The sequence below is a fragment of the Lissotriton helveticus genome, chromosome 3_1 (genome assembly GCF_964261635.1).
Source record: "Lissotriton helveticus chromosome 3_1, aLisHel1.1, whole genome shotgun sequence".
Taxonomy (NCBI): Eukaryota; Metazoa; Chordata; class Amphibia; order Caudata; family Salamandridae; genus Lissotriton; species Lissotriton helveticus.
Genome location: NC_136061.1, coordinates 1,816,080,644 through 1,816,096,327, shown reverse-complemented (window position 1 = coordinate 1,816,096,327; position 15,684 = coordinate 1,816,080,644). Strand labels below are relative to the sequence as shown.

Genomic DNA, 15,684 nt, shown 5'->3' with positions numbered 1-15,684 from the left:
AACTCAGACCATCATCTTATTCCTTCACAGGTTTGGGTTCACCTTAAATGCCCATAAATCCCATCTCCAGCTCCTTCAGATTCAGCCCTTTTTAGCTGCCATCCTCCACTCCGTCACAGGCAAAGCTTACCAGAGCCAACCTAGAGTGCAGGCTATCCAGGAGCTACCATATCATTTCCACCCAAATTGTCACCTAGCAGTCAGAGCAGTGATGCGTCTTAAAGGCATAATGGTCTCCTGCATAACATTAGATACCCATGGCAGTCAGCACATGAGTCCTCTCCAGCAGTGCCTCTCTGCGCAGTGGTCATTGGTAGAGGGTCACTGGGAAAATCTAGTATTGATGCAAGCTAGCCCCTATTTCTCTCTACAGCGGTGAAGCTGCAACAATGATGCCAGGCAGTCATAGACCCCATTCCCCAGGTGACCATCACCACAAACTCTTCACTTTCAGGATAGGGAGTATATCTCCTAGAGTTAACAGTTCACATCTTGTAGTCGCTGCAACAGTGGGGCCTCCATTTCAATCACCTTGAACTTCTGGCCATCCAGTTACCGCTCAGGGCCTTACTTTGTCATTCACAACAAAGTGCTCCTTATGAAATCAGACATGACCACCATGTATTATCTGCAGAACCAAGGCTGCACGTCCCTGCATTTGTTGGTGCTAGCACAGAGTACATGGCATTGGGCTCTTCACCATTGAATACACCACCGGGAATAGTACTTTCCTAGAGTATTAGGTAGACCACTTTGCAGACCTGCTCAGTAGGACACATCAAAAAGTCCATGAGGAGCATCTTCATCTAATTTTCCTACTCTGTATTTGTTGTTGGGGTCCCTGAAGTCCACCTACGCCACTGCAATGCAAAATACCAAAACCTCTCCTCAAGAGTTTCCACATCCTCATTTAATGCGCAACACTTTATGGATGAACTGGTCAGGAATCTTTGCTTATGGTATTTCCCCTTTTCCCATTCCTTCCGTACGTGGTCAGGAAACGTTGACAAAACGTACTCGCACTCATCCTAGGAGCTTTCACAGTGGCAAAACTGGTTTTAAACCCCTCAAGAAATATCCTTTGTTCCTCCATGAAAAGCTCCCCAACAGGCTGGGTTTTTACACGCGATTAAGGCAAGTTCAGACACCCAAACCCCAGTCAGCTCAATCTAGAAGCTTGGTTCTAGTGGCCTTATAGTTTTGTTTACCTCAGTCTCCCTCAAGAATGCATGGACATTCTCAAAGAAGCACACAGACCCACTTTGTGTACCTGTTACGATGCCAAGTAGAAAGGTTTAGTCCACTATTATATTTAAAACACTTGCAACCTCTCAAACGTGCAGTCCTGGATATTGTCAGTTGCCTCCATCACATGCAGACGTCTGGTCTAGCTTACAATTCCATATACCTTTACTTAGCTGCGGTAGCAGCCTACATGCAGAATAGATTGGGGAAAGGATGTAGCCTTACGGCTAGAGCGGTCGACCTTGATGCGAGGGAACTGGGTTTGAGCCTCGGCAGAGACACTCGACATACTGTGATTCTGGGCAAATCACTTAATCTCCCTGTGCTTCACAAAAATGAATGTGTCCATCTGTAATCAAACCGGTGCTCATGTAATACGCTCTGATACCCAATATCTTCGGGTTGAGTTTGCGCTATATAAAACAGTGGAGTAGATTCCCATGCTAATTTCCAACTAAAGAAGTCGCTATACCTAGTGACTCGAAAGACTTTTTTGAAGAAAAAACTGTTGCTAACGTCTGAGCACAACACTAGATGCAGGAGTATACAAAGCATGTGGCTCTACAACAATACATGATCCAAACAGATGCTTAAAGGGTATGTAACATTATCCTTTCATAGCATATAGATAGTAGGACCTGCTTCTGGCTAGAATGCTGATCTTTACCTTCTTTACACTGTTGTAAGGGAAGATAGGCACTTGTAAGCAGGTATCCAGATAGGAAGTCACTTGGGTAGTAAGAAACCGATTTATTAAATAATATAAGTCTTAGTTATAGGTTACAAGTAAGATGATACATTGCCCCACCAGGAGCAGCATCCTTGCTGCTCAGCCCGCTCTCTCCAACTGACATTCATCCACACCAGGCACTCATTAGCATTCTATGACCTCACATTCAAACTGGCTGAGCAGCAGGGACTGGTAACCAAGGAGAGGATGCATAGCAACAGTTCAAGTCCCAACACTGACATGCCTCAAGGATGTTTATACCAAAAGCATTGAACCAGAGCTAAGTAATAAAGGTACAACCTTCTCCAAAATTGAGGCCACATTCCATTTTGACAGATATCTTGCAGTTGTATAGCCTCTAATATCTTTTAACAAGTTCCCCTTGCAGTCTGTGCTAGCTGCCTGAGTGAAACCCTTATTAGACCAAGAAGCCTCCAGCCAGTTCTGCTGGCATTCATACACCCACTCTGTATTGTTGCATACTTCACTGGAAAGTCTAGTGATCCAAGCCTTTTCTGCTAGGTGAACTCTAATGCATTGCCTACAGTCTTGCAAAAACCAAGGGGCTTATTTACAAGCCCCTGGCGCCGCCAGTGTGCCACTTTTAACATGGGAAAAAGTGGTGCACCGATGGCGCAAGGGGCTTGTAAATAAGCCCCCAAGAGTCTAGGATACTAGACTGCATACAACATAAAACCTCTTGTAGCCTCACCATGTGTATCGCAAAGCTCTCATGCCTTCTAGGCTGTTATGGTTGCACTCTTGAGTCTTCAAAATTGACTGCTCAGTCTAGCTGACCTCATGAGAAACCCTTTCTCCGAACTTGTCAATGATTGAATGGATGCTTCCAAATAAATCCTGAAGTGCCATCTGGATTCTTCAGACACTGTTTCCAGCCGTGGGCACGACTGTCGCACTACATTGGCACACTTGGATGTGCTGAGCTGGTTTCTTGGAAAATGTATGGCAAGCAGCTGTTTGGAAACCAGACCGACTCATTGGAGCACTTCAAAAACAGTAGCACAGTGGCATACTTTTCTAGCTTCTTGTGGGAAACCATTCCACCAGCAGTACAGGACGTTTTGAGCGATTTCGAAATACAACCGCACTGTCAACGTTTGCAGCTGATCTAAACACCCCAACACGTGTATCACTGTTTGGGGGGTGGGGGGGGGGCAGGGCCGCAATCCCCACCAATGATAGCAAGACCAGCCCCTGCCACCTTCTGCTGGCTTTACTGTATCAAAATGTCTTTGACTCACCACATTTTATACCGCTAACTTTCAGCCGGGGTGGAGGGTCTTCTCTCTCGGGATCTAATCAATGTAGATTGCTGGGTTATCCATCTAATCTGTCGGGCTATGCCCTAACCTTTCAAACGTGCTCTCTGGACCACCCTTTTGTACAATTTTAGGTTAATAATCCTGTTCAGATACAGTATGTACAGAGGCAAGGGACACAACTCATGTTCCCCAAGCTCAGTTAATGTAGGTTCCACAAGCCCCAACATTCTAGGACCTGTTCTGCAACACAGACCTCGATTTTGGAGGCAGATGTTTTTGGCCTCTTGAACAAATTAGGCATAGAGATTGTGCCAAGGTAGTAAAGAGACAGGATTTCACTCCCTTGGTCCCCAAGAAGACAGATACGAAATCCATCCTAGACCCCCCCAACCCACCTCACCTTAGCCTTTCTGCTGGCCCGCTGGTGCCCTTGGACCTCCAGGACTCCTACTTTAGTATACTGATCCTGCCTGCTCAGCAGCACTACCTGAGGTTTATCATTAGATGGCTACACTACTAATTCAGGTTTCCTTAATTTGTACTTCTTAAACACAGCCGTCAGCTGACTCACATCCACAAATGTTTGCCTATAGCCTATGCACTGCTTGGGCCAGACACCCCGAGCTGATGAGGTAACCGTCCATGCGCACCAACCCCTACGTTGAGCACATCACTGTTACGCTTTACACATCCAGTCTAAAATGGTGTTGCAAGCAACATTTCAAGCCTCACTGGCAAAATAGCTGACCTTTGAGGACACCACGTTGGCAGAATTACTGGTTTGTTCTATTCCTAGATGTAGGAAACAGATTGCAACCAGTCATTGTCACCATGTAGTCAGTAACCTGCAAGAAGTAAACCACACATTTTCTGCAATGCTTTTGGGTGCAAAACCCAGTTGGCTTAACAGTCCCTGACCATTAACATCCGGATTAGCTGTGGGACACTTGGGACATGGATGCACAAGAGGGTAATGAAGACCATTCTGTATGGAACAGTCTCCAGGTGGCATCTACATATGTCAAGCGAACACTGGAGATCATCGATCACAGTTAAAACCTTGGTGTACAAAACACATGCTGGAGAGCTTTGCCCTGCATCATGTAATATCGATGGAAGTAAAGGAGGACAAAATGATTTCCTCATTGAGACACTGACCAGAATAATGAGCACCAATAAGTTCCTTCCATTGTTGTAGCAGATATCAAAACCAGAGATGCATATTTTCACGAGCCCGGACCAAACACGTGCCGTGTAAAGAGTAAGTACTAATCTACATCACAAGATCCATTGGATGTTGGGAGCGAAGTAGAGGCACATTCTATGGACGTTAACGGCACCAAAATCTCAAACTGGTTATAGCTGTGTCCACCCCGGATCAAGAAAAGTAAATACTCCACTGGAAAAAAAGTGCCACACGGCCTGCGAAACTTTGGAGCATTGCAAACTCTTTAAGAACCATTTCAGCAGGAACGAAATGGAAGCCTTTCTGCCAGAAACCTACCTTACAAAGATGGTGACGTAATTGGTGAAGGCAGGGAAGTCTCCAACATCTGCATCAGTACCAGATGTTATGGACCGTGCAAGTAGGTGAATGATCAAACCCCTCATTCTGCAACACCACTCCTGACTCCTAGACACCAGGTTCTGTTCGGAGGTGCAGAAATACTCCTTTTCAGGGGCAACATCTGTTCAAACTCTGCGGCGGTCACATAGTTTTAACATATTGAAAAAAGTACACCTAATCTGCTACATCCGTAGAGCCACTACTGCAGCACTATGCATTTTTCTATGTGGCACTAAAATGGTAACCCATATGCAAGTGCCGGCTCCAGACTGGACTCCAACTGGCCTGGGAGGATCAAGTGCTGGGTGCATCCGAGCTACAGAAACTAACTTATAAAGTGCTGGAATTTGACAAAATACTGAAGGGTAAAAGCTTCATGAGCCCGTAGCCACGGGTGGTCTTTGCCAAGCACTCCCACCCAAGAGGTGTCAGTTGCAGAGTCCTACCTGGACGGTGGATCTAGGGTGAAGGCTACCAGTGCCTCTCTCTCTACCTGTAGGTACTCAGGGCAGTAGGTGTACCTTTTATGGCATTTCAGGCACACTGCCAAGTGACTGCGGTGCACAGAACAGATTCGGGAGGATCATGCTGGCACAAGAGATTGCCATTGTGCATTCGTTAGCGCAGTATGTGCCAGGTGTTCACAATGACCTGATCCGCTTGTTCAGCAAGATTGACAGACTGAGACACTGCAGGGATCCTACAGAAATGCTTCCAAGAGAACCACACAATAGACCAAGATGTATTTACTGAAAGGCAATCACCTGGGCCGTATCGTGATGGGACGAGCACCAGTTTTTTGTCATAATGTATAACTGAGTTAATAGAAGGATTTAGAGAAATAAACCTGATGCTTAGAGGCATTTGTTTGAGACCAAGAATCTCCTTTTCTGATTATTGCTGGAAACAGTTTTGCTCACAACATAGTATAAATGGGTATAACTGGAGGACGCTGGATTGCAAACTTTCACCTTCACCAGTTTCAGAAGACCTCCCTTCTTTTAGAAAACATAAATGATGGAATTCCTGGATTAATCTCTGTACCTGGTATTTACTGGGGACCACATTCAAGCCCATCTTTTGTTTGCCCAATGTCCCCTCAGACGGGAACCAGCTATATACAAACCAGCCGTGGTTCTACTCCTGTAGTAACAATCCAGCCTGCTTCCCACTGGACAGGAACACAAGCAACCCAGGCAAGTCGGACCCTTGCGGATATGGTGCATCTTGAAATACTGTTCCCATGAGGTTCGATGTCATTGCGGCTTTGCATTAGGCAGGTCTTTTTCTAGACTCGTACAATTGGTGACAAACAGGTTGAAATTCTACCCAGAGCAATTGCCAGAGAGAACGACTCTTATCGAGCATTCCTCCCATCACCTTTTGTATGTTGGTAATTTCCTTCCTACGGGTCACAAGAATTGGAGTAATTGGACCATTGAACCATGATCTGGTACTCACTGGGAAGGATGACAGACATCTCGAAGTACAATAAATAAAGATACCTCTCCTCCAAAACGCCTCTAATGAAGAAAGCTAAAATGAGGGTCTGCTGCGGTCTGGATTATGCAGGTTTTTTTCCAGCTCGGTATCTCTTATGAGACACAGGTGTCCTAATGAGTCTCCAGGTAAGGGACTCTAGGTCTGTCCTGCTCTGCACTGTACTGGTGTTTTATGGTGGATGGCACTGCTCCATGCCAAGGAGAATTCTTAGTGGAGGGCGCAATATATGGTCCGAACTCTGCATAGCAACTTCGAGGATACTCCTCTGCCGCCATCACATTCAAATATACACAAAAAAATACTTACATCAGTATAAAAAAGGTAAACCTACTTCTAAGCGTACAGCCAAAGGGGCCATGTCCCACCATGAGGGAAAAAAAACCAACTAGTGCCTCCACATGTATATCTTCTATTGGTGTGCTGAAAGCCTGCCTGAGAGTATCACCAAGTTGTGCTTCAGTGTTAATTAACCATAAAATAGGCAGATATGCCAGCTTTGGTTTTTAAATAGATTTCCATTATCCCCTCCCCAAAAACTATCTTAAAACACCAATATCACTGTACTTAAGGACGTTCATGATTGTGACCAAAAAGAATGGTTCTAGTTGGTCAGAATCCACTACCAGCTAGTAAACCAGCAGTAGAAAAGCCAATAGATCTGGTGTTGGCCGCCAAACTTCTGGGTTAGTCGATTCTAGTTTTTCTTTTATAGCGTTTCTTTCTAAATCGTGTTGTGAGCTGCTGTGCCCTCAACAATATAAAAATGGCTTAAATCAAAATAAGTTTGGACAGTCGAAGTTCCAGAAATAAAATCCTCACCTTATAAGTCTGCAGTTTGTCAAAATTGTCTATAGCACTGCAGGACCACTGTTTAACATGGGCATTTGCCTAGATATCCACAGGTGGATAATCTATTGTTAACAGAAGCTTTAACTTTTCTCACACGTTTTTGGCAATGGGTTTTGATTTTAAGCCACAACCTATTTGAAACGAGCCTTTACAATCCACACCAGTTGTGGTCAGCCTTTGTTTATCACAGTGTACTGCTTGCACTCAAAGCTTTATTGGTAGGTAAACTGTGCACCAAATTACTTTTGACACACTCAGCCAGACTTTGCTTCAGGGCGACGCAATTTCTGTTCTATACACAGCACACACATACATACACGCAGTAATCCTATGCTTTTTAGAATTGTTGGCCCTTTATTATCAACTTGCTTTTCAAAAATGATCTAAGGTTTATTCAGTAACTTGAATCACAGTATCATACGACGTCATCAATGATTCATTTTAATATGACACAAGTGATGTAATGTGAGGTAATTAGCAGTGCTTAGTGGGGGGGTGCAAGTTATAACTAGCTCATGGAACTATAATGTGCGTTTCAGCTTTTTAAAAATAATTTCAACACCTAACTAGAACATCATTATAATCTTTGATTTCCCTCTGCCTCCTCTCCCAGTGAAATTCCAGTTTTTTTTATTGTATTCTAAATTTAATGTGTAACACCTTCAGACAAGCAAGAAACGGGCTTGCGCCATGCTCAGTGGGTGTTAGGCACATGGCCTAGCCTCCGGGCAGGCTTTTGAGTCCAGTCCTATACAAGCATCCAGCCTGACCATCTCTGCACTCTGCCGAAGGTTATCGCTGGGGAGTTTCCCACAGGCTGCAGATTAAAAAAAAATTCTGGGTACAACTTTACCACACAAGCCATGCCGGGTCCCACAGGAATGCCACGTATAAAAAATATATTTTTTTATGTGAAATACTGGGGCTCCTTATGCCCCACCCCTCACATGGGCCTCTGGATCAGGGTGTCCTCACCCTGCCCCCTTATATACCATTTATTTCTTTTTTTCAGAAACTGAATCCTGTAATGGTGGCTGCAGCATTAACTCTGTTTGTTAACCAATAGAGTATTTTGGTGCAGTGGCAATGACTGGTGGACAGGAGAAAATATCCCTTGACCTATCAGATTAAGTATATATATATTTTTTAATGTTGGTACCGTAAGAGTGCGGTCGTCCCATGCTGCTGTACCAACCATCCAGATATCTTTCTGATTAACCTCTTCATGTACAACCCTAGCCCCTCCTATGCGAATGGCTTAATGAATTTTCCCTAAACCACAAAAAGCATTCTTTCTGAATGAGTTCTAGCTTTGTGGCAAACCTGGGGGTCAATTACGATGTCGTGCGGAAAGCCTCCCGACCGACATTCTGATTCTATTGGTCCATGTCAGAACCCAGTCTGACTCTATCTGAATCCAAACCACCCGACCGATTACGATGTTTCCGGTCAGAAGGGAAACCGTTGGGACAGTCTGAATCTGTTCCGACCGGCTCCTGGAGAATCTGTGTCGGTTGGAGCGTTTCCGATCAACCGATAACTGTCTTATTCTAACAGCCTTACTGAATCAAACTGTCTGACACAGAAGGCTTTTGGAAAGTGACTTTGGGGGGCCCTAGCAGGCCCCCTTTCATCCTGAGGCCTCTGGTTTAGAGCCGTGGGGGTACCCAAGGGAGCCCCCTGTTAACTGTGCACTCTGTGGCAGGCACCATGGGGTGCCCTGAACAGGGTGCAGGGTTTTCCGCACACACCCCTTTTAGGAGCCAGTGTTGTCGGTCGGAACACAGGCTCCCATAGCAGTCAATGGGAGTTCGACCAAACTGTGTTCGGAAACATCTTAATTGGTTTTACGGAGCCGACGATCGCGAGTTGGACGGGACAGATTCCAAGAAGTAGTCTGGCGGAAAGTTTCCCCACATCGTAATCGGCCCCTTGGTGCAATTCTTTTTTCACTCGTTTTTTTCTGTATCAAGTAGGCCTGCCTGTGTAAAATAAAATAGGAAATATTGCACATTTGGCCCCCACCACACTTCTTTGTCCCAGTATGTTGAATCGGTGTGAAACTTTACATGAAGGAGCCAAAAATGTATCAACTTTTTTATTGTACCAGTACTGCCCCCATCAGTTGTACCAGAACGTTTACTGCAGTGATCCTGCTCCATCATACAAGATTGTGGCATCATTTGGACTTAATCAACTTTCAGTTCTGCAGGAATACAGACACCAAAAAAGTGTTGACAGGGCTATAATTGTATGCGGCCATTTGGGTCCAGTTAGATACAGTTGTCTTGGTGGTACGATCATGGGGAGTAACAGTGTGAAACTAGTGTGTTCATGGAGGTTCATAAGAGTCTAGGTAAGTGTCCAGGGATCTCCACATGCCTCTGGAGGACGGTTTCCAGGGTGAGTTATGTAGAGCAATGTTTTCCGCTCCTCTATGATGCGTGATCAAGTTGATCCCGCCTTTGTAAGTTGTCTTGCTTGTGTCCTTCCAGTTGGCTAGGAACATTTTCACTGCTGCTGTCAGTAATAGGTCTACTAGGTCCTTATCTTGTTCCGTTCTCAATTCTGTGCTCAAAAATGCTGAAGTGAGGGTGGAAAATTATTTTGTTAGTGTACAGTCAAACAAATCATTTATGAAAGTAAAGATTTTTTTCCCCAGAATACTTTGAGTGTTAGACAATGGAAGCTAAGATGTGCTAGGTCCCCCTTCCCCTTGTTACAGTTCCAGCATAGTGCGTCCTCCCTGAGGCCTAATGAGAATAAGCGTGCAGGGGTCAAAAAAGCCTTGTGAAGCAGCCAAAATTTTGTTTTGCGAGCACTGGGGAGATCTTATGTGAGGCGGAGGCCCATAGGGTGGCCCATTCTTGTTCGGTGTGTGAAGTTTTAGTTTGTTTGTTTATCCCAGTAGGCGACTGTCTTACTGAGTTTGGAGGTATTGGGCTCGAGCTGCTTATGTAATGTAATGTTTTTGCCCATAATTCTAGTGTTCAATGTCAAATTATTAACAAGTGTCTAAATTGGCCCCTTCCGTTGAGATTTGTGTCCTGCCCACCCTCTGCCATGCCGGAAGTCGCGTGCGCCAGTGTCAGTCAGACGCTGACGGTTGCAAGGGCTCGTTAAAGTTGTCCTTTAGCGAGGATTGCGGAGGCCGGAGTTTCTTTTTCCGCCTCCGCCGCGCTTCTGAAAGGCTCTTTCATGACCTTATCTTGCTATGGACGAAACGAGACCATTTCCCTCCGCTGACATGTTCTCCTGCACCGAGTACACCGGTGTGCACGTGCCCTGAAATTCATGACGCCCATAATGCGCCTGGCGCAACCAGCAGTGAGTGTCTTCCACCTAATGTCCATCTTGATATCCCCCTCCTTTAAAAAAAAAAAAAATAAATAATAATAATCTCCTTTAAGTCCCTAATGCCGCAGCTTTGGCAGAGATATTGGTCGGTGCTGCACCTTCAGCGGGAGCTAGCGCCTCCTCAGGAAGCAGAGGCTTCTAGTTGCCCCCACCTAAGCTTGGCATTGGGCGCCGCGCCTGCCTGGCTGCGCGTCACCGGGCTCTGCAGCCGCTCGTTAATTATCTGCACCGAGCTTCCTACGCTATTCCATTGATTCCGATTTAATTACGGCCCTGTCAGTGCTGCCCGGTTCTGCGCAGCGCTGGCACGGCCTCGGATGCCTTGGGACTGCAAAGTGGTTCGCAGCCTCCTCCCCGAGGAGAGGAAAATCTCCGCGCCGCGTCGGAAAACATTGATTTGTCGGCATAAAATCGAATCTGTGGCGTGGATGCGCCTGCAGGACAGGCCTCTGATCTGGACCGGGGGTGCCTGCTGCTGCCGCCAAGTGGGCATTTGTTTTCCTTGTTTGTTTGCCTAGCACCTAGAGCTGAGGCGCTGTTCATGCTAGTGTGAAAGACTGTTCTTTCTTAACCCCCCCACCCCCACACACTTATAGAGCTTTGTGCTGACACAGCCGAAATCTGACTAAAGATCTCGGTAATAATATGGCCTATGGCTCAGCCCAGTGATGGATGTCCATAGAGCAGTGTAAAATTCAGAATATTTATTTTTGCCATTCACATATGTTGGAATCCCTTAACGCTTGCTTTGTGTGCTTTTAGAATGTGATATCTGTTCACCCAGTTCATTGGCTGTACACACGTGCGTCCAAACTAATCTCCCCTTTGATCACCATCCAAGGAATCCAGTTTAAAGGCCAGCATAACTTTTCCCTTACTTGTAAAACCACGTGGTGGACCTTAGCTTTCCACCTTTGTCATAACGTCCAAGATGTCCACAACGTTCTATTTGTTATGGGGCACCTACTGCTGCTTAGTAATTTGCACCTCCAAAGCCATTGTCAGGCACTAAACTGTTTCTACCATCTTATTTCAAATAACTTTTTAGCGTCATATGTTGCCTTGCTACACAATAACTTTAAAATCAGTGTCCCTGGTACAGTTCAGCATTGCGACATGATTAAAATGCTTCAAAATATATGTCCTTTTATTCTCTCGGAGCCTCATTCTCATTCCTGGAAACTTCAGCCTAATCCCAGCGAGTTAATACATTGGTGGACCAGATAGGAACCACTTCCATGCCCACTTTTTTTTTTTGCATGATCCTTGTGGTTTATTTATCCATGTGCATATCGGATTCTCTCTTCCCTTTTTATCGCTCCTGCAATGGTTGCTGATCTCCCAGCAGCCATGGAAAGAGAAGATTTACTAGGATTCGAAGATAGCTCCAGTAGTCTGGAACAGGACGGGCACGACGAGTACTTGATCCTGACTGTACTGATGTGTATAGAAGAAAGACTTTGTTGCCGCCAAGGAAAGATACTACCTAATATGCAGTAGAGTAGAGAATTCTTTTGGAATCTTGGACAGCAGGACAGTTTTTAAAGTCTAATGCCCTTTTCATTGGCAAAAGCACTACTGCCGTACACCTACCGTTTTAACAGTCAAACTCTTGAACAGTGGTAAGTGATTAATATTTGCACATGAAAAGGTCTGTTATTTGGCTGATCCCCTTCACGGTGTGCCGAATGAGGTATGGTTTAAGTAAACAATGTGTGGCGAGGGAACATTAGGCTGCCACCCAGAGCAAATCAATCAAGGGCTCCAGATCACTGCTAGAAGTGGCATATTTTTATTTATAGGTTAGCAAAAGATATCTGAGCACTTTACAAATAATGCAGTATCATTTGAATGAAGTACATCCAAAAATACAAAGAAAATGGTTAGGCCTTAAAGGTAGTTACAATATGCGGACATAAGAACAGTATGAGTTAATGGAGTACATATTGGTATACAGCTGAAGCAATAAATCTTCCGTCTCAATGGGTCAACTCAGATTGGGTGTGAGCTTTGGGAACATGGCACAGTCTGAGTGCGTGTTAAAGTATTTGTTGAGCAGTAGGTATTTAAGGTCCCGTTTAAAGCAGGAAAATGAGGGTTGCAACAGATCTCTAGGGAGTGAGTTCCAGATCCTGGGTGCATTTCCAGAAAATGAGTGTCTCTGGTAGGATTTCTTTTTCAGTTTGAGAAGTGAGTTGGAGCTTCTCAGAGTCCTGGCTCTTCTGCTTTTGAAAGTTATATGGTCTACCTACCTACGAAAAAGTGTGGCAAAGTGTCACTAAAAGCACCAAAAAGATACCATAAGCACTTCTGAAAAGTCACTAAACTAAAACCGGATCTTGATTTTGATCATGTCAGGTGGTCTCAAACTTAAGGGTGTAAGTAGCAGGGATTTGAAGGTTGCGTACCGCTGCACAAATCGCTATTCAAGCCTCTTCTGGAATATTCACCTAGGTTCTGAAGTCCACATCTGGTGAACTATATAGAGTCTACTTGCCACATGTGACTGAGTACAGGGAGAAGTGTCTGGTACACAGTGTCTACAACACTTTAGACTTGGTCTCCAGGACTAGACTGCCTGCTACTTCTGGAGTGCTGTGCCAGTTCTGGAAGCAATCTCTGGAGTACCATGTCCAGTTGTGGAGACCACCTCTGGAATACCGGGTCCAGTCCTGGAGGTCACATCTGCAGTCATAGGCAGACTATCAGAATGGTTCATGATTTGAACACCAAGCTCTAGGCAGAGAGGCTTAAGAATTTACAGACATATTTCAGCTAAATAATAAAGCTAAAAAGAGACCGTGATTAAGAGTAAATTGGTCATGTAATGTGAAATGGGACTCCAGAGTAACAGGAAACACATTTCACACGAATGCATAGAGGCGGCAGGATTAGTTGTGAGTTCAAACTCAACTTGGTTGGTCGTCATACTTCGGTTCATCATTCCCATATTTCATAACAGACTATTTTGGTACATCAATTTTAATTTTTTTTAATGTAACGTTCTTTTGACTATCGTGCCTGCTGTTCACCCAAAATTCAGGCTCTCAGTGGGGAAAGTGTATCTAATGACAAGTGACTGTTCAAATTACATATCTGATTAACCAGGCTGGTCATTCTGTTGAGCGATCAAAAAAAAAGTGGTCAAAGCGATCTCTTTCAATGGAATCCTATATATTGGTGACAGTAGCATAGAATGCAGAAGTTTCGGTCCGTATTCCATACCGCTTTCCAGCTAGCTGTTGGGGGACAGCATTCCTGACCTTAAGGTTGTATGTCATTTACAATTGATGACGTCGAGAATGCCCTGCTCCACAGATCTCCACCCATATTTCAACCAATGTAAGCAGCATTTTCAGAGCTCTTCAAGAGGGGAGGCTAAAACAGTAATATTATTTGATAGATGAATAAATAAAGATTGTGATAGAAACTAAGGGAACCTGGGTGCCGTGTAGAGTCTGTGGGTCAATGGGCAGTAAATCTGCTGACTGTTAGTGCTGCGCAATCCCTTTCCTGCCATAGTTTTTTGTCTTGTGAAAACAGAATAAGAGGAAATGGAATTTGCTCTGTTTGTTTGACCTGCAGGGTTGTGTGAGCGTTCTCGGAAAAGAAGGGTAGGAGGTGAGATTATGTTTGGACATTGAAGGGCATTTTCTATGCTTTGCCGAGCCTGGACACGAGGCGGAAACAAATTCTGCGGAGTGTTACCATCAGTAGATCAAATCACCCTCACAAGATGCAAGATCACAGCTGTCTAGATTCTGAAAGTCTGACAGTTGTCTCACTCCTTTTGAATTTCTGTGTTGCTAGCATTACTGTTAGCAATAATTGTCTATACCCCACTCGTAACTTATTTTAAGGGTTTGGTTGATGTCTGGAATTGACGTACATGTATGCTTTGACTTTGGTGTTTGATTTCTTCACAGATCGCTAAGGATTTGAACCTATTCTACAATGAGGCTTTCAGCCACTACACAAACCCGACCGCCTCGGAGGTAGACAAGAACAAGGCAAAGTCTGTGCTGAAAGTGTTCCATGAGACGGTAAGATATGCACTCCCTGCTTCAAAATTAATGCAACCCCACTCCTGGTCTTGGCTGGTAATGGGGGGGGGGGGGTGATAGATTGAGAGACCAAATTATTAAATCAAGCTGCCCTATGCTAAAAATGTCCAAGATAACATAAGTAACCCATGACATTACCCAAACCGTCCATCAAGTGCTTACATGCAAGAGATATTGCTTTAATTCTGTAGACTTATCTTGTATGTAGCTTAGGAAATGCACAGAGGACGCCCTGGGATTCTCCTATTGGAATGCCCCCACAGCTCATCACATTGTTCGAGAATGTATGCGGTTCTGCAGTCCTATCCCGAATCTATCCTAACCAGGAGAGTATATACATTTTCTAAATGCAGAATTGACATCAGTAGGAAGCACACCACAAGAGCTAACTCCACTATCCTCGTGCCCCTCACTGGCTTTTTCCCATCCTTGCCACACACTTTATTAACTTTGGCTTCCATAGTGACACATGCCCGACCTTCAAAGAATATATAAAATGATTTAAAAAATGAATCTCGTCTAGCCTTGTATCAAAATCAACCTGTGAAAGCCTTCCTGCTTGCTCAGACCTTCTGAACCACTGCAAGCCCTGCCCCATTCTCCCAGGCAGCAATGTCCTGATCAGAGGAGCCCTCAGTGTACTGCTATCACAGAAGGCCAGTGTTCAGACACACAGCACCTCCAGAAAGGGACCATTGCCAATGTCGAATGACTGCAAAAATGATCACCTCTCTTGGAGATCACCATGAACCCTTCGCTATTGAGAGCCGGCACCTCTCCCCGAGCATGGCACTGGAACCCATCTTGTCCCAGGTTCTTTTCTGTCATTGCAGACTGCAAGGTAGTTCCTAGCATCAGAGCCCTCCATGTCAAAAAAAGTCTGATGACCAGGGAGCACCTGTGATACCTCTGTGCCTGGGCAGTACAGAGTATTGGGTGTTTAATCCCTCCCTCCCCAGAGATTGTGCATTAGCTGCTAGGATACAACTGTATCTACCCTGTCAGATGCAGTGCAGTTTCTGTCTTCCTCCATGCCAGAGCAGAGTATGCAAACGTTAATGCAGACCCCAGCATCAGACATGTCTG

General features: G+C 44.9%; 1 protein-coding gene across 1 annotated transcript in view; it reads left to right on the top strand.

The window, feature by feature from the left end:
- Positions 1 to 15,684, top strand: part of CD81 (CD81 molecule) — a 228,427-nt gene that overhangs the window by 159,496 nt on the left and 53,247 nt on the right. The window contains exon 5 of the mRNA XM_078682732.1: positions 14,461 to 14,577. Within this exon, the coding sequence (XP_078538858.1) occupies positions 14,461 to 14,577 (117 nt within the window). The remainder of the gene's footprint in view (positions 1 to 14,460; positions 14,578 to 15,684) is intronic.